Source organism: Ceratosolen solmsi, unplaced genomic scaffold, assembly GCF_000503995.2.
Source record: "Ceratosolen solmsi marchali unplaced genomic scaffold, CerSol_1.0 scaffold11, whole genome shotgun sequence".
Taxonomy (NCBI): Eukaryota; Metazoa; Arthropoda; class Insecta; order Hymenoptera; family Agaonidae; genus Ceratosolen; species Ceratosolen solmsi.
The window spans coordinates 4,953,323-4,972,290 of record NW_011948416.1 but is presented as its reverse complement, the minus strand read 5'-3'; the positions used below and the strand labels follow the sequence as shown (position 1 = coordinate 4,972,290).

The 18,968-nt window shown below is 32.4% G+C and overlaps 2 protein-coding genes across 2 annotated transcripts; both read right to left on the bottom strand.

Annotated features, from left to right (window-relative positions):
* Window positions 1-314: 314 nt before the first annotated feature.
* Window positions 315-10,562, bottom strand: LOC105359221 (relaxin receptor 1-like). Its single transcript, XM_011495742.1, has 12 exons — window positions 10,497-10,562; window positions 10,345-10,416; window positions 7,151-7,225; window positions 6,997-7,068; window positions 6,850-6,920; window positions 6,289-6,450; window positions 5,224-5,369; window positions 4,046-4,196; window positions 3,200-3,329; window positions 1,773-1,963; window positions 1,110-1,268; window positions 315-471 (listed from the first exon to the last, which is right to left on the bottom strand). The coding sequence occupies exons 2-12, from the start codon at window positions 10,407-10,409 to the stop codon at window positions 329-331; spliced, it is 1,365 nt and encodes a 454-aa protein (XP_011494044.1). The 5' UTR covers window positions 10,410-10,416; window positions 10,497-10,562; the 3' UTR covers window positions 315-328.
* A 209-nt stretch (window positions 10,563-10,771) lies between these two features.
* LOC105359463 (toll-like receptor 2) lies at window positions 10,772-18,459 on the bottom strand. The gene is made up of 4 exons (XM_011496077.1): window positions 18,372-18,459; window positions 11,320-11,347; window positions 11,094-11,237; window positions 10,772-10,844 (listed from the first exon to the last, which is right to left on the bottom strand). The coding sequence occupies exons 1-4, from the start codon at window positions 18,457-18,459 to the stop codon at window positions 10,772-10,774; spliced, it is 333 nt and encodes a 110-aa protein (XP_011494379.1).
* Between the last annotated feature and the right edge of the window lie 509 nt (window positions 18,460-18,968).

The window sequence follows — 18,968 nt, the reverse complement described above, 5'->3', positions numbered from 1 at the left end:
AGCGCCTTGACATGCTAATTCGGGATTTCGTCATATTGTGCACGTAATTGTTGTTTGCTGGCACTAATAGCATCTTCGATTACATAATTATGCGTGGCCAATTAAAATTTTGTTACCGATGTAACAGCTTCTCACTTCTTATACAAACTAGTGGTGGCGAGCTAAAAGTAAAGATTCAACTCTTATCACATTGACAATATACTTCTAGATTGCACTTATACATTAAACAATACTGTTGATTATTATTATTTTTGTTTTTGTTTTGGCGAGCATTGCGCTTTGGAACAGTCTTTTTTACCGTCCCTCTTCCCCCATCCCCTCATTAGACTCATTTCTCTTTCGACATAATATTAATCAGCAAAATCTCGTTCAATGATGGCTTTGATATTTTCTCCTCGCTTGGCATTTTCATCGAGCCGGGCATGGAGATCGTCACGTTCCTGTTATTGTACGAGCTAGATGTCTGAAAATCTGAAATGAATAATCACACCATCGATCATTAAAGACTCTAAGCAACGCTTTTAACGAAATTGTTTTATTCTGAATTTTGAATGCTGAATCATTGGTCACTCGTACGAGCCTTTGAATAAATTAGACACGAATTTAATATTCGATCGATTTCATCGTATTTAATCATACATTATTGGCATGTTGTTCTATCGCTTTTTATCAATGTTTTTCTCCATCTCTTCTTCTCTTTTCCCTCTAATTATTCTCGTTTATTTTTCAGGAGAATATATTAAACGAGATTTATTGCTAATTGTAGCTATGATGAGACGAAAATACAAATTTAATCGTTCGCATGGAAATAATTAATTTTCGATAGATGTGTGATCATGAAGTTATTCCAATGCAACAATGCTTTATTAAGGAACATCTTCTGAATAATTTGCCAAAGTCCTTTAATTAAACATTAAATATCATTGATAATATTATCAGTAATAAAACGCAATTGCACTCTTCGTATGATTAAACTATAATGTCGAATAGCCGTTGGCATGATTTACGAATGTGTACGTTCAACCCCGTGAGAGAGCGATAGCGATATCGTTGGGAGGAAAAAAAGGGTGAAAGTAGATTTAAGTTGGTTTATAAGTAATATATCATACCGCTTCTCGATTGCTTTCTCGAAGTTATACTGCGCACTCTCTCGAGCCATCCTTCGGCGAGTCTTTCACGAAATTTGGGTGTGGTGAACGTATACAGCAAAGGATTAACGGCACTGTTTACCGGGAGAATGAATATAACCACCCAGGCATGCAAATCAGCTGAAAAAGGAAAAACATCGTTTTCGACTATGTAAGGACTTAACTTCTACGACTATAAGACAGACACGCGTGCGCGAGCTTACGTACGTGTCTATGTCGTTAAAAGGCAGGAGTCGAGGAATCTTGCGCGACAATCGTTCTGCTGGACAATTTGAATTTAACGCTAAATTTACTCGAGCGACTGGTTCTTAAACTACTTTTTAAACGACACCCGTAATATCAATTAATAAATACCGCGACCGACTGTGACAAATGAATCAGGACTAAAGCAGCCGGGACATTGAAAGCCAGACAATTAAATCTCCACCCACTGTAGATTGTACAATTTGCGCGTAACGAGCTTCGAGAATCTTCCTCCCTGTCGCCGTTAATGAAACGTTTCACAATCGCAGCATCGCGCAGGATTCCATCGAAAATTCCATTCGCATCCTCTGCCGATCTCCAGGATCTAGATAAGTCAGCGGTGGGATCAAGCAGAGTGAGTATCGATCGTGGCAGACTTACGGGCGACGGGGTACTCGGCGAGGGCCAGGATCTTGAGTACGATGATGGGTGCCCAGCAGACGGAGTCCGTGAGGACAATGAGGAAGAACCTGAGGGCGAACTCGGAGTCGACGACGGATAGTGGCGTGGCGTGTCGCGTTCTCCATATGCTCACGAACATGCCCGTGTATACGTAGCCGATCGTAACGAGCCTGCAAGCAGTCGTGGTGCATCGCTTTCCAACGGCACTTCGCCGAGGCTTATCGCGATTTTCGCGCGGCTACGGGAAACCTTCCGAGGTTCGCACTTGGTAATAATAATAATAACGTAGGATAAGCTGCCGATCAGCTCGTAAACAAACTCTCACGACCTTCCCCATGAAATATTTATGGATATTGGGATGCGAAGCTTACCCAAACGTGAAAATCCGACTCTTTCAGCTTTTATGGAAAAAGCTCTTTTGAAATTCTGCCTAATGTATGGGGTAATGTCGCGAGGCTCGAGGTGCAACGTCGATTATTTAAATATCAAGCGCATTAGTCCCGAAACGACGTATTAGACGATTTAATAATTTAACTATGCCACGATAATTGCCAAATAATAACAATAATAACAATAACAATAACAATAATGAATTTGCGACGAAGAGTTTTCATTATTATTATTATTATTATTATTATTATTATTATTATTATTATTATTATTATTATTATTATTATTATTATTATTGCCTATTAAAACATACGAATTTATTATGTTGATAAAATTGCTATTCGACGTAGAAAGTTAGCCGTGGCTTTAAAATTGATAAATATTTAAGAATTATAGAGGATCGAGCGACTCGCGCATACGCTATTTAAGATGAACATGCGTCGCTGGGGTGGGAGTCGGTTAAACTCAATTCTAATTCTCTATTTTTCTTATTTAAATATTATGATTCGCCAACGGCAGGATCATCGGGCACTGAGAATAGACAAAAATAAATAATTCAGCGATACGGTAAATCAAGTATGTTTTCAAATACGCTCACAAATCGCTCGAAAATATGCATTAACGGATAATCTAGAATAAGTAATAAGTACGTCAAAGTTTTTTTTTAATAATTATTCGCAAGTTGCTTGGGACAGGTAGTAGCGAAAGGAAAAAGAGGGAGAAGAAAATGATGGAAATTTATCGGCATGGAAGCTAATATGCTTAAACTATTTGGCACTTAGGGTGTAAGTGTACTATTTGTTAACTACTCGGTAATAAATCTTTCTTTTTGTTTTTAGTTGTTGTTGATTATTTGCTTTTCTTATCTCTTTAAGCGGACGACGAGTGAGATCATAAAGTGCATATTCGCGCGGCTCACACTGTCTCAGCGGGTCAATAAAATTTAACGAACCGGTGATCCACATTGGTCTAGGCATTAAAGTGGACATATTTGTTGTTCGCCTATCAAGATTTACCCAAGTAAGTTGACGCCGAGGAAGATGAAGGCCGAATATTCCCAACCGACGAGGAATGGATCGTCTATGTGCAGTGGAAAGCACATTCCATTCAGGCCGTAAAAGCGTGTGCTACTGCGCCAATGAATCGCTGCAATAATAAATATTTTTCACCCTGTATTAAAATTCATAATGATAGGCCTTAGCTTGGCGGAGGTACAGTAGTGATTTGCAGTGTGATTGCAGTGTGTTGTGAGTAGTGATTCGCAAAATGAAACGGAGCGTCAAAAAGTGGCGCTCTGATTGGCCGATAATAAATATGACAATTAAGGGCTTTATTAACTAATTATTATTCCAGGCCAATTATATAATGAAAGCCAATGACATTAAAAAGATAATAATAATTGATAAAAGTCCAGTGAGATTAGAATTAATTTAAATAAAATTCGATTTATTGTGCGACAGAGCGAGATAGTGAGATAGAGCGAGAGCGAGATAGTGAGATAGAGAGATAGATAGATAGATAGAGAGAGAGAGAGAGAGAGAGAGAGAGAGAGATTATGGTACATTAAAATAATGCCTCTCATCGATTTTTTATAGAGTTCGAGCGAGTAAATGAGGAATATCGATGCAGATCACTCGCTACGTCCTTTAATAATTCTCGTGAAATTAATGTCACAGTTACACATAACTAAACTTCAGATTGATATTCTGCACTACGTGTATCTCTGGAATTTCCCATTATATGCGACAGTGAACCACATCGATAGGCAACAAACGTCTTTTGTGGCACTTATCCGTTCCTTCGCTCCCCTCGCTCTCCTCAATCGTCGACTCACTGACTCGTTGCTGTGGTTAAGGACTCACCAGGTAAGAGGGCGAGAGTGATGCCGATGACCCAGACGACGATCATCGAATAGGCCGCGGTGTGCGAGGTTATGGCGCGGTGACCCTTTAACGGTGCCGCGATCAACATAAATCGTTCGACCGACATGAACGACAAGATCAGCACCGATACCTAAAGGTGCAACGGAGAGAAATCATTTCTGCGTGGGAGAAAGACTCTCGCTCCGTCCGTTCGTCATGTCCTTCATTTTTCGCGGCTTTCTTTGCAAATTCTTCTTTGCAAAACGCATTTGTTTTTCATGGCGTCGAATGGAAAAACTTGACTTTTTACACGAACGGGGGGCGAGTCTTAATAATAATAGACGATAGATTTAGAAAGTTTGGAATAATTATCTATTTAATTACGGGATTATAAATGTCAGTGATTTTTATTACTCGGGCGATTATTTAAAAATTAGTTCCGTAAGAGATGAAGATTTTCAATTGTCACTTATACGATTTTCGATAGACTCTACGCTGGTTTTATGTTTTTCATTCGTCTGATTGAATAAACAAAAAAACGAAGAAAAGGAAAAAAGAATTCATTCATTATTCGTCAAATGCTTAAGACGTTATAAATTATTAGGATATTTACAAATTTCACTAAACTAATTTCATTTAAAAATTGTATTTTTACTTTCTTCGGTTAACATTATTAAATTACTGCTCGATCGTTGTTTTTTTCTTTTTCAATGTAAGGAGCGAATAATTTTTTATATATTTATTGTTTAGATCGTTACGATATAATATTATTATTAAACGCACATTGAGTAAGTAAATTGAATGTTCTTTCAGCGTTTATTTATTGATATAATATGTAAAGTTATGTAAAAATGTTTTAATTATAGCAATTACAATTTCATGGTAATTTACGAATTTTATAGAATTTCTTATAGTGTTACAAAAAGCAACTCTAACTAGATAATGTCGGCAAGTGATTTTATGCTCTTAAAATGCTCATCGATTCAAAAGATAATGAACGTCGAAAGGCTTCTGAAATTAAACAATTAAATTACAAGGCAATCATGAATAAACATGAAATCATTCGTATTAATAAAACTAGACGCTATAACGTACGTTGGCGGATTAAAGACATTTTCATTCAGTTAAAATATTAATGAGAGCCTTAATATTTTACTTAGATACATGAAAATATTTACCTCGGAAGAGATCATAGCGAGCATACCGAGAAATGTACAAGACCACGATGATATCCATGCATTTGCTTCTTGATTATAGTTGTTTCGAAATCTTATATCTTCGAGGCCGATTATGAATAAATAAAGTCCCATTAATAGATCAGACACTAAAAATCATAATTATACGTGAATTTTATTATAAATTATGTTTTATTCCATCGGTTTCACTTATTAAATTTAAGCTTTCATTTGACAGTATTTATAAATGCAACTTCCTCAACTTAATAGTACAATGCTTATTTAGTTATTTATTGAATTAATCTTAAATTCGTAAAAGCTTGTCTAACGTAATTGTAATAATTGAATAATTGATTTCTGGTATTGAAATTTAACGAATGCATATTTTACATAAAAATTTCACATTAAAGAATAAAGAAAGTTGAAAATGTATATAAATTGGTATAAAAAGTTCTTTAATTCTTTCTTGATTCGGAAATTATCATGGTAATATTTTACATTTGCGATAAGTATTTCTTATTTCAGCCAAATATTATACAAAGAGATTTTAAGCAATAAAAAGCCCCGTCTTTTTTTCTTTTCTTTTTTTTTTTACATTTTACAATAAGAAAACTACGAAGATGAAAATTTCGTTGAAAGCCGTGAAACAACACATGGAAAATTTGCAAAAATACGTAATTAAGCGGGACCCTCTCCCCCCGCAGCCCAACGTAGAACGAATAACAATAATGGCCGTTTCACTTGATTCGAACTTAAGCAGAACATCATTCGCCAAAGCCACGTATGCGTGCACTTCCACACTTATGCACACACGCCCAAGTACGTAGATATGCATACATAATTAGGAGCAGTGGGAGACTTTCAATTATCATCCATCTTCCAGATTTCCGTAGGGACAGAACTCCCGTGAAAAAAGAAATGGCTGTGTAATTTGCATTCATCTCCCATACCCACCCACCCCCCACCCCTCCCGTCCCCTCCGACCGCCCACTGTTCTGTCCCACTGTACTGTCGCCCTCTCTAAAATGACTTTAAACTGCAATTTCGCAACTGCTAGCTCATAGTTACCCGCCAGATTGCGAATGATGATGCCCAGCACGCGATTCTCATCCTTAGCCGTGAGCCTCCCCCAGAGCACGAGGACGTTGCCCAAGCAAGTGACGCACGAGATGCTCCAGACGGCGATGCGCAGCAGCGGCTTCCCCAGCAGGTGCGATAGCGACGAGACACCTTACAATGCGAAGATAATTGATAATCTCGATTATTCCACCCATCAATCCAATCGCTTCCATTGCCTTTAAAATGCACGCGTATCGTATCGAAGTCTGACTTTTCAAAGTCCATCCTCACTCCGGGAATTAAATATGAAATTAAGGTTTAATAATAACAATAACAATAGTAATAGTAGTAATAGTAGTAAGTAGTAGTAGTAGTAGTAGTAGTGGTAGTGGTAGTGGTAGTGGTAAGTGGTAGTGGTAGTAGTAGTAGTAGTAGTAGTTGTTGTTGTTGTTGTTGTTGTTGTTTTAGTAGTGGTAGTGGTGGTATTGCGTCGTTTAAAAATGATTGATAAAAAAGGAGCGGGTGTGAGCGTTCCTTAATAATAAATTAGGTTGTGCAAATGTTATTTACCGTCCGTTGCTGGACTACACACTTTCACATTCGGTGCGTAGGTGGTACAATAATGGAATTTTTTGAAGTACCTGCAATACTCGTTTAATGTTGTTTTATACATAATTTATATTCAATTGGCAGTGCTGTTAACATGATTATATTTACACAAATTGAAGCTTCGTAAATATGTTAAACAGGTTTTTCTCGACACTGTCCATATCGATTCCTTCGACGCCTCTGTACAGATAATAAAGTATACGATCAATTCGACAAGCAGCGCAAAGAGAACAGAAAATTACGTTTCTGAAAGGATTATTACAGTGACTTAAGATTCGTCTTCAGTGAACTTAACGATGCAGCTGGCAGATTTTCGATTGGATTATATCCGAGTAATCTAAAAGAAAAATATAATTTTGATAATGAGTATATCGAAACTTATGAATAAACATGATTTTTTACTCATTGGCAATTCGATTAAACTCCTTCTTATCTTGGGGCTCTGTACTTTAGCAACGAATGATAATACGAAAAATGAGAAATAAGCCGTGAGCCATCGATCAATCATATCAAATTTAATAGAAAAAGGAATTTTTTTTTTTTATACCCGTAACTAGCAAAGTTTCTTAAACAATATTTATATGCAAATGCGTGCATTAGAATGAAATAAAGAAATTAATTAATTAAGCTCTGTATTAGTTTGCAAATAAGTTTGCAGCGTCACATCGTTTGATCGATAACTTGAAGCAAATAGATTATGAATTACCGTATTTACTTACAACATTAACGTAAAATCACTATGACAATGAAATATAATTGCGAAATAGCGACAACGTTAAAGTTTATAATATTCATACAAATAAGATATGATTGTAAGGAAAATTTAATTAATGCTACTTTAATCATAAATATACCTCATTATACATGTATATACTTAGTGAAATTTTGAAAGTGATTAGATGGAAATTCTTATAAATGAAAATTATATAAACGGAAAATCTACTTTGTATTTAAGGATGGAGAGAATAATAAATTCGAAGAAAATATATTAGAAAAAATTTATTCGAATTGAAGTATCCTTATTGCTCCATCCAAGCAAATAAGACATAAATATACAATTTTCCCCATAAATTTTACATTTCTATAAAGGATTTTGATGCGTAATGCCTTGTGTGTTAATAGTTATTCGTCGAATAAATTTAAAATATGATGAATGCCATACGCGTATAATTCAGCTGTGAAAAACGTATATTTGCATGCGTGAAAATGAATAAAATATTTTCAATATAAATAGCTATTTATTGAGACTGACCTCTACGAGCATCGACAAAATCTTTGAAATTATAATTCGAGCGATTTTTAAAATATTTTCGATCTATTGATCATGTATTTATATCTCGCCGAAAATATCAATTGTTATTTTCAGTTTTAGTCACAGCAATAAATACTTTGAATTGCGCAACACTTAGCCATTAAAGAACTAAAAGCAGATCATAAAATTACGTATAACGAAAGTATATGCTCCAGCAATTGACCTTATTATCTCGTCAATGTACGACAAGTTCACGTGTATTGCATTATTTCATTTAGTAAAAGAGAGATTATGATTTATTCCGTATATATAATTTGCCGGTCTTATGATTAATAATTAATATCGATAGATTATCGCGGCAAATTGTCAAGACAACAAATCGGATAATTTATCGTAGGAAATTTCATTGAGTTTCTTGCAATGATAATCGACGATTCGTAGAAATATTCGCGTCAAGTTTCTATATATAATTTTTTATCACATTTGTACAATTCTTTGGACTATATTTTACGATAATTTTACCATTATAAAATACGATAAAATGATACGGCGAAGGACATGTTAAATAGATGTGCACATATATTTATATACATGGAAAGAATTGAATCCAATTAATTTCACATAATTTAAAGGATAAAACAGTATGTTTAGTCAAAAATAATGATGGATGTAAGGGGTTGACTTAGTTATAGGGACATTTTATTTAAATAATAAAATAAACTGCCACAGTCGAACCTCTGTACAATGAATATATATATATATATATATATATATATATATATATATATATATATACAATACAATAAAAATGGATATAGGCAGCCTAGTTCTGAGACTTGGATCAACGAAGAAAGCTCGTCAAATGCGAAATAATGCGCATAAATCGTTTTTAAGCTTTAAGCGAGTTATTCGCTAAAAGGTTGCTTGACTATTGCAAGCACGTAGTGAAATTACGTACTTACTCCTTTACCATTTGTACACGCTATGTGCAATGCTCGGTAACTGGAAAGGCAAAAAGACGATTTTTTTTTTTTACCGCCCGCCAATACCATTCAATAACGATATTTTATTGCAAAAACACGTCAGATTACATGATAACAAAATCGTACACTTTACTATGCAGAAATTGTAGTTTATTTATTTATTTTTTTTTTTCAATAGTTTTCAATAGTTTTGCAAAAATGAATTGGCAAATTCGAAGGAAATATGACAATACGAATAATTCTGATATCTAATGCAGTCTTACATGCTATTATTTTCTAAGTATTATACATTTTTATGATTATTTAAATTAACACTATATATATACATATATATATATATATATATATATATATATATATATATATATATATATATATACATATATTTATATGTGAAATATAATTATTTACAACATTATATTCAAGAATCATGAACCTCTAAAATGAAATCACTTTGAAATAAAATCTTATTATATATAAATAGATTATACGAGATTCCAACTCAGCTTAATAACAATTTCAATGACATTTACTAAAGTCTCGCAAGGAATACTTTATTTACGTTACAAATATATACATATAGATATATAGATAGAGAGTGGGTAGAAATAAAGAGCGAAAGAGAGAGAGAGAGAGAGAGAGAGAGAGAGAGAGAGAGAGATGGGGAGAGATAGTAAGGTATTTGTGCATGTCGATGATTAAAGCGCTTAGATAAACAAACGTATCAGGATGCTCGCGATTGCCACTATATATTTCCGCAAGGATTCTTAGTGACACGAGCTCAGCAGGACAACGAGGCTCAACTCTCGAGTCTCGCTACACAACATTACTTTTGTTCCGGATGAGCGAACGAGAGAAACGACGAGCGCAGGCAGAACTTTTTATGAATGTCACCGCCAACGCCGATTAATTCGTATTTCAGAATTTAATCGCAAGTTAAAAAAAATTTAAGCGCATAAACATTTACAGCCTACAATCAAACTTATGCTATTTGACTTTTAATTACATGTATATAGTTTGAAGAAAAATGAAGAAATGAACGAGGCGTAAAAACAAAAAAAAAACAAAACAAAAACAACAACAAAAAAACAGAAGAATTGTGTCATAGGGGAATATTTTAGTTAAAGTTAATGTTCGAAATTATTATGAATATTTTTATCAAATTAATAATCAGATTAAAAAATTAAGATAAATTTAAAAGAAGAGTTAAGTTAGACTTACAATACGGAAAGGTTTCCAATAGGATTGAAAAGTTTACTCGGTATTGTCGTAATTCTGTTGTACATCAAGTTTCTGGAAATATAAATCATATTTTTAAATAATCCATATAATTATAGCTCTTCATTACGTAAAAAAATATTAACGATATTTACAAATCTTTCAACTGATTTAAATTTCTAAATGCATGTTGGGAGATAGTCGCAATCAAATTTGATTCCAATGTTCTACAAAGAAAAATTAATTTTACTTTACTCTCTAAGAAATGTCATTATTTCTATTAAAGAATTGTAAACTTACAATGACGATAACAAAGGTAACCGAAAAAACATATCATCGGAAATAAACTCCAAATGATTTTCGTCTAAAATCCTAAAATACGTTAATTAAAATCTATCAATAATATTATACTGAAAAATGATTAATATTCTTACAATTCTCGTAATCCGGGTAAATATGGCAAGCAAATATTTAAAGAGGTTAGATGATTCCTTCCCAAATCTCTGAACAAATAAGCTTCTTATTATAATAATAAAAATAATAATAATAATAATAATAATAATAAATGAATGAATGAATTAACATACAAATAAGTAAATAAATATATGCTATATATAGGTGGGGATGTGTATGTATGTGTGTATGCGTGCCTGTTTCTTGTGTGAGTGGTTGTGGGTATGGGTAAGTGCGTGAATCTGTGCTGTTATTTATTATTATAGTTAATTTAAACATATTTATTCATTTTCACTTACAATAATTCTAAAGTAGTGCTATTTTCAAGATCCTGTAAGTTCAATGTATGTATCCTATTATTGTCTGCTGAAAGAGTTTCCAAAGATGTCAAACCAACGAGATGGCCTTTTGAAATTTCTTGTATTTTATTGTTAGATAAAATTCTAAAATATTTAAATGTAAAACAATTAGACAAAGAAAAATACGTCTAGCCATATATTGACTTGTACTACTGAAACCACCTACAGCCAATTTAAATTTTGTTGTTTTCCAAATAAATTGTATTCTAAATATTGTATTCCATTACTTTTAAGAAACCTGAAATTAATATTATAATGGTATATTAATTTATTGATAATTTATTAATAATGTTATTTCAATATAATTCACTGATTATTCATACTGTTATCGTCAAATTTATTTGATAACATTATACTTAGTATTTCTAATCTCTGTAATGTGGGGGAGGTGTTTTTGCGCGCGCGCGTGTATAAAAATATGTGTGTGTGTGTGTGTGTGTGTGTGTTTCATACTGAATTTTTTTATTGATAATTTTATAAAACTTTAACCAAATATTCTTATAATTCTTTATACATTTGTTTATACAAGAGACTATATATAATGGCGCAATTGAAATGCAGGATAATCGTAAATAGGAGTAATAAAATGTTAAAGTGAGTTTATATTTATTAATAAACTTACAATGAACGCAGCTTGGAGTATCGATGAAAATAATCCTTTCCCAAGACGATAAACGAACTATTTGAAAAAGTCCTAAACAAAAATGAAAATTAAAGTGCATTGCACTATTTACATTCGTGTCTAAAATGATTTTAACGTACATAGTCGTGAGACTTTCGGAAAAAGTTTGAGGAATTTCAGTTCCTTGAAAGTTTATACAGCGCACTGTGCAATTAACATAATCGCAATTATTGTAATATCCAGGATCATCTGCATGAACTAATTTAATAATATAACATATAATATGATCAATTTTTACATAATAATAATAATAATAATAATAATAATAATAATAATAATAATAATAATAATAATAATAATAATAATTATTATTATTATTATTATTATTATTATTATTATTATTATTATTATTATTATTATTATTATTATTATGTAAAAATTGATCATATTATATGTTATATTATTAAATTAGTACAACTTTCTTTATATTTTGACATCATTTTTTATCTAAGTACATTATAGTTCTACAATCGTGTAATAATATCGTTCCATTAGCAAGAAATTTTTCGATTAAAAAGTCATATATCAATAAACTGAATTTCGATGGTATTATTTTGTCTGATAAAATTCTTTATTAAGCCATTATTATTCTTGCTTTTATTATATTTTCAGTTATAATTGTTTATGAAATCTTTGAACTATGATTTTCCATATTTGTATAAGCAAACTTGTGAGATGAAAATGCAAGAATTTCACAAAAGTTACTTTTGAATCGTTTCAAAATTTTTCTAATACAATTTCAATAAATACATTAGAATAAATTTATTATATTTCCGAAGCGATAAAGTATACTTAATTTCGTATTATATAACCAAATAATTATTATATTTTTTAATTCAAGATTTGTCAAATAATTGTAAATTTCGAAATCCGTAATTTTTCATCTTTTCCTTATTCTAATCCAATAAATGCAAAAATATTATTTATACGAGCTAAGCTGTAGTAGAATAAATAAAGGAAAGAGAACAAAAAAAAAATAACTACTTACTTTTGCTAACGTGAGGACAGACTGTCATAGATGTATTATGATATCGTGATTTTCGATACCAATTCCAATCTCCGTTTGAATCAACTGCGATAAAATATAGTTAGAATGAAAGAAAGTTGGTAGGAAGGAGAAAAGTACGTGTTACAAACGAAATTCACGAACGTTAGCTATTTATCGTGTATAATATTTGAATTGTTATTTTGTTTAAAATGGTATATTACAAGATGTAGTGACGAATACAATAAGTTGAAATTCGTCTTTGAAATATCACAAGCCAAACACTTTACGTCGCGCGTTCGAATTTAATAATTTAATCTCAACGAGTAGAACTGTTATTTTTATAAAGCATCGAGCTCTTCTAGCATTATTCTTTCGTTTACTTTGTTGCTAAATGCTCCCAAAGTCCATTGCTCCCGTGGATTGGAAACTTATATTCTCATAATGAAAACAGGCATCGCTCTCAACTTATCGTACCATAACATTAAATTGCGCTCAAACTAATTCTCATATTTGCATGAAAAATGAAAGAAAGAATGAACGAAAGAAAAGAAAAAACAAAATCGAGCGCTCGTTTTTTTTTTTTTTTTTTTTTTTTTTTTTTTTTTTTTTACAAAACAAACATACAGTGCGCTCGGCTATGAAATCATTAAAGAAGCGTCGGTTAGAGTTTGGCTCCTTCGAATCAATATTTGCCTTTCAACGAATCGTTTGCCAATAATCGAGGTCTCTTACAGCATTCTATGGACTCGTCGTCGCCTCTGGGACAGTCGAGGATTCCGTTGCACCAACTGCGCTGTGGCATACATAAGCTGCTGTTTTGACAGAGGAATGTACCGATCGGACAGCTATCTGCAATCAAGACTTTCTTATGCTCGAGTTATCCTTGCAGGGTTTTATTTTTTTTTTTTTTTTTTTTTTTTTTTTTTTTTTTTTTTGTTTTTATTGGAATGGCAGTGTAGTGGAGAGAGTAGAGTCGATTGTAAGAGTATAAAACGGTTTGTTGAATTTATTTGGAATATTCGAGCAATTCGGGCTTAGGGTGATGTACAATTAATTAATATGTTTAATGGCATTTAAACGCTTGTTTGTTTAAAAAATTCGGACTTAAGTTACAAACTCACTTCGTAGTTTCGTACGTTGGCCACGAATGCCGCTCAATTTCCATACAAATATTATTTAACAAAATAACGAGAATAAATAATAGTGGTTGATAAATGTTTTGCCTGCCATGGGGAGCATTAGGTTTTTGTTGTGATAAAAGGTTTTCGAAACTCAGTCAATATAATGTTCTTGTTCTTGATTTAATAAACTTGTATGTAATGGGAGGTTTGTATGGCTAGGGAAAACCTTAAAACTTGTTATTTACTGATATAAACTTGATATTTCGAATAAGTGGATTAATAGAAATAACGATTATCTAGTTAAAAAATTAATACTTGTAAACTTGTAATGTTGAATGAATAAAATGCTAATTTATCCCCATGGGATTCTCTAATATAATAAAAAGTTGGTATTGTAAAGGAAAAGCTGTGGAAAATGGATCATTTAAGCGATAGATTTTCATGCAAAACTTTAAACAAATATTACACGTTCTGTATTATAATTATGATAAAAAAAATTAATGAAAGATAAATATTTGATTAAATTCAATTCAAACAATGTGTGTATATATATGTGTGCGTGCGTGCGTGCGTGCGTGTGTGTGTGTGTGCGTGCGTGCGTGTGTGTGTGTGTATCGACATTAGCATAAACAACAATCAATAAAACATAATTTTGTTACAGGACAATAGATGTTTTTAATCGATAATAACGACCATTGCGATTTTACAAGTAAAAGTGTGGCTTTTACAATTTTAATCTTGAATTTATCGACCAACCGTAATTTAGTTGCGATACAACTTATATAGTTCATTTACAAGGCAATTATTAATGTAATTATTAATACATTATTTTTATTTGATAAAAAACAAAAACAAGAACAAACAACAAAAAAAAAAAAAAAAGAAAGAAGAAAGAAAGATAATTTGTTTATTTTTATTTTAATTTATTACAATTATCTGAATTAATATTTAATCTCTCCATATTCTTTAAATTTATTTTCTAAAAATAGATACCATTAATTCTGCATTTAATTAATTAAATAATCTATTAACTAAGTTCGACGAACAGCCATACATTCATGTAAAATCAAGGATATGTTTATATATTTTTTGCTTTGTAAGTGAAATTGCTGGAATTAATTAATGATAAAGACAGATAGATTTATTCTAAAATTATAATCATGACGTATTATTAATAACATCGCGACACTTGTTTATTTGTCGCATTCGCAATCCGAAAGTTTACCGCTATATTACAATAATAGCATTCTCGGTTCATTATAATACTCGGTGTTATTAATAATTAATAATTAATTTATTAATAATTATAATAAAAAATGGGGAAAAAAAAAAAAAAAAAAAAAAAAAAAAACAAGAAAATTTTTTACAAATTTACATATATAATGCACTTGTGACTTGTGATGGGTTAATTAAATAAGCTTGCCCAATTAAAATCATTATTTCCTCGGTAAAATAGCTCGGAAAGTACAAGAGTTAGCTCGCGAATATCTCCCTGCTTATATCTATTATTTTTTAATTAAAAATTATATTTTTAATCATGACATCGTCGAATGGCATTGTTCAAATTTCAATAAAAAATTGTTCGCGTGACTGGTAAAATGCCGCAATGTAAGGGGAGTAAGGGCGACGATAATGATTATCGACGAAATTGCGATGTTTATGCTAATGACGACGTGTTTATTTACGCGATGGCGTCCCTTTTCTCCTTTGCACCTGCAAGAATTTTTTCGTTTTTTCGGGAAAGGGTAACGCAGAGGCCTCGGATTTTTATCGAAAAGTCATTTTAAATGAAATCAACGGCGATTACGACGTACATATCAATTCAATCAGCCGCGTCACGGCCCGATCATCCTCTTAAAGGGAATATGACTTCACGAAGTTAACTGATCGTGATTGCCATTGATTTCACTATAAATTTTGCGTTAGTTGAGCAACGAATATCCTCGTAGTTGAATATTTTGTTTAATTATTCTTAATGCTAAGATCTCGTTCTATGGAAGCCAGGGATGAATTTTTGCCAAAACCTTGGACTGTATTATCGGCGAAGAGCATTTGATAATCAGTAACATTGCGTTTGATGATGTCAGTTTGGAGAAACGTGTTTGGATAGTCCGATCTATTTTCGAATCATTACAAAACTATGATGCTATCGTTTGAATTCATAAATCCGATGGAATGATAATGAATGTAGTGGGTGCAACGAGTATATAGTTGGGAGTTTTTAAATTTTCAAAATCATTACGACATTACTCGAGATTTTCGGTTTGCTGATGTATGTATTTTCACGTAATCAACCCTATGGCATTTAAGCCTTTAATTTTCATCCCTCCCCCTCACTCCCCTCTCCCGTTATATATCAAAAATATTTATAGAATTTTTGTTGAATTAATAAGTAATAAAGCTGATTAGCTGATCAGCTGATTTATGATTTTAATTGCTTTAATTATTTTTCATAAAATATAACATATATAACTTGCATCTGCATTGACTATTATTATACGGTATTGCGTATAATTGTATTACATAGATCTTTTTTTATTTATTTCTTTATAATTTTTTATTATAATTATTAATGTCGATTAAGCGAAATATATTATAGCAACTTGTTCTTTTAATGATCAACAACGACCACACACACATATATATATATATATATATATATATATATATATATATATATATATATATATATATATATATATTTCTATTATATATATTCTATTATTATATATATATATATTACTAAGAATTTCTTTAAGAAAATTGATATTAAATGATTTCGAAAAATAATCGAAAATATAAATTCTTTTACAAATTACCGGCATTGTAATGCATCGCTTATCGCTCATTGGGCCAGAAGTAATGGAAATTATTATATATATAAAAATGCATTTAAAGAATAACAAATGAATTTTTTGATATATGTAAATTTCACGTGATTAAATATTCAAAGGCAATGATCATTTATAACGACGGTTTGTAATATAAAACTGTTATTTAAAATCTTAAAGAATATCATACAATATGGCTAAATAGTAGGAGGAATTAGCGTTATAATGATAAATTAAATGGCGTGCATAGGAATTTTGAGCAAGCGATTAATTATCCAGCAATGCTTTTTGTTTAAACAAATTTTTAAAATTTCCCAATAATGTAATTCGATTAAAATGTACAAAAAGATACGTTTAATTTAGATGGAAAAAGTGGTAAATACCTTTTTTAAACGTTGAGTTTACGTATGAAATAGACATTATTTACAGGCAATGTAATTTCTATTTGATTTCAACCGGTCCTACCATCAACATAAATCTATGCTACGTTAAAGCAAATTTCTTTAATTCTCAGAAGCTGTTACGGTTAAAAGATTTGTAAATATCTACTTACGTTCATAGGTGTTTCAAATTTTTTGGTTAACATTGAAATTTTAACGGGCAATAATTATAAGGAAAGTATAGGAGTAATTAAATGTTGATTGTAATATAATATATATATATATATATATATATATATATATATATATCGTAGAGTTTGAATTATTCATCAACTGGAACAATAATTTATGCATTATTTTACATATCATAAAATTGCTCTTTAACTGCTCGATAAAAGTTCATAAATCAATCAATAAGTTTTCTAATAATTGAATTGCAAGTTTATTTGAAAAATACATATAACTATTTTGACTTTAAATCATGAACGTAATGCCGAATTAGCACGTCGATGAGCTTCACTTGTACTTGAAAAGCAAGACAAGGCGTAAATTTAACATTGTAATTATAATTTTCTATCAATTTCTCAACGTCTATTACTTAATGAATTTTAGTAAAGTCTAATGCTTCGTAGCTCATAGTATATTATCACGCTATAAATTGATGGTAATTTACTAAACCGACATAAAATGGCTCGATTATTTTTTCTTTTTCATCCTAACGATTATTGATAGAATTCCAATGACAGTATAATCATTTTACAGCAGCCAAGTTCTTCGTCATCCAGCAGTACACCGATCAAACCGATGAAATGTGCATAATCCAAAGCCCCACGGGCGCTCTATGTGTGTGTGTGTGTGTCTGGGGGGAGGGGAGGGGAGGGAGAGGATGTATTTAATTTGTCCACGGTTATGTTGCCCACACGTGCACAACGCTATAAAGTTAATCGCTCCTTATGATATTTACTTGGCACTGCCACACGCGCCAGAACGAGTCTAACTCGCATTTTCAGATTGACTCGATATTACGCGCTCGCACTCCCAATTCATTTGCATATCAGCCATTCCCATCTCGATCCCCCCCCCCTCCCTCCTCCACTCCTCATCCTGCTGTAAGTTGCATTTTTTCTCCGTAAAGTAACGCAGAGGGACGTGCCGGGGTTAAGGTGAGGTGCAGTGTGCGTGTGTTTGAGGGGGAGAATTGAAAAAAGTCTCTTACCTTGATTAAAGTAGTACATGAGTGCGGCGAGGAGGACGAAGATGCCGATCAAGATCGCGCCGATCGTCCCGATGTGCTTGTACCTCATCCTGGTATTAACTCCGCTGGAGTCGCGTATGCATCGCGCGTAGGAGGCGGCACTTCGGCGTCGACTGCCGGGTTAGAGCGACACTGGTTGCATAGTCGACCCCTCCACCGATTGTGAGGCGCAGGCGCGCGAGCGAGTTCCGGCCCTTCTCCCGGGGTGCGATAGCGTAAAAAGCCGAGGGCTCGCGGGGAAGCGGGGAAGCGGGTCACGTTGAGATCTGTCGGGGTGCGACCACCCCATTATTACTTTAACGCTATTATTGTTAGTACGAGGTGTTTTATCAGCTGGGAGTGTTTTTTTGAATCTGGGTCAAGCTTCGGCGGGTAATAATGCCACCAAGGATGGACATTGGCGTGAATCTTCCAGGCGAGTGGAATCTTTATTATTGAACTAAGCTCAGATGAAATATTACAAGGGAGCTTTACTAAAGTACTAATTGCAATCAGTCACAATGTATACCAAATACTTGATATATTTATATATATATATATATATATATATATATATAT

What these genes read in the sequence shown, in the direction of transcription:
- LOC105359221 (XM_011495742.1), bottom strand. Translation starts at nt 10,409, where the DNA reads ATGTACAACAGAATTACGACAATACCGAGTAAACTTTTCAATCCTATT. An exon ending in GTGTAGTCCAGCAACGGACG is followed by an intron (nt 6,451 to 6,849) that starts GTAAATAACATT and finishes TCGCATTGTAAG; the next exon opens with GTGTCTCGTCGCTATCGCAC. An exon ending in CATCATTCGCAATCTGGCGG is followed by an intron (nt 5,370 to 6,288) that starts GTAACTATGAGC and finishes TATGATTTTTAG; the next exon opens with TGTCTGATCTATTAATGGGA.
- LOC105359463 (XM_011496077.1), bottom strand. Translation starts at nt 18,459, where the DNA reads ATGAGGTACAAGCACATCGGGACGATCGGCGCGATCTTGATCGGCATC. An exon ending in CATGTACTACTTTAATCAAG is followed by an intron (nt 11,348 to 18,371) that starts GTAAGAGACTTT and finishes AATACAATTTAT; the next exon opens with TTGGAAAACAACAAAATTTA. An exon ending in CAACAAAATTTAAATTGGCT is followed by an intron (nt 11,238 to 11,319) that starts GTAGGTGGTTTC and finishes TAAATATTTTAG; the next exon opens with AATTTTATCTAACAATAAAA.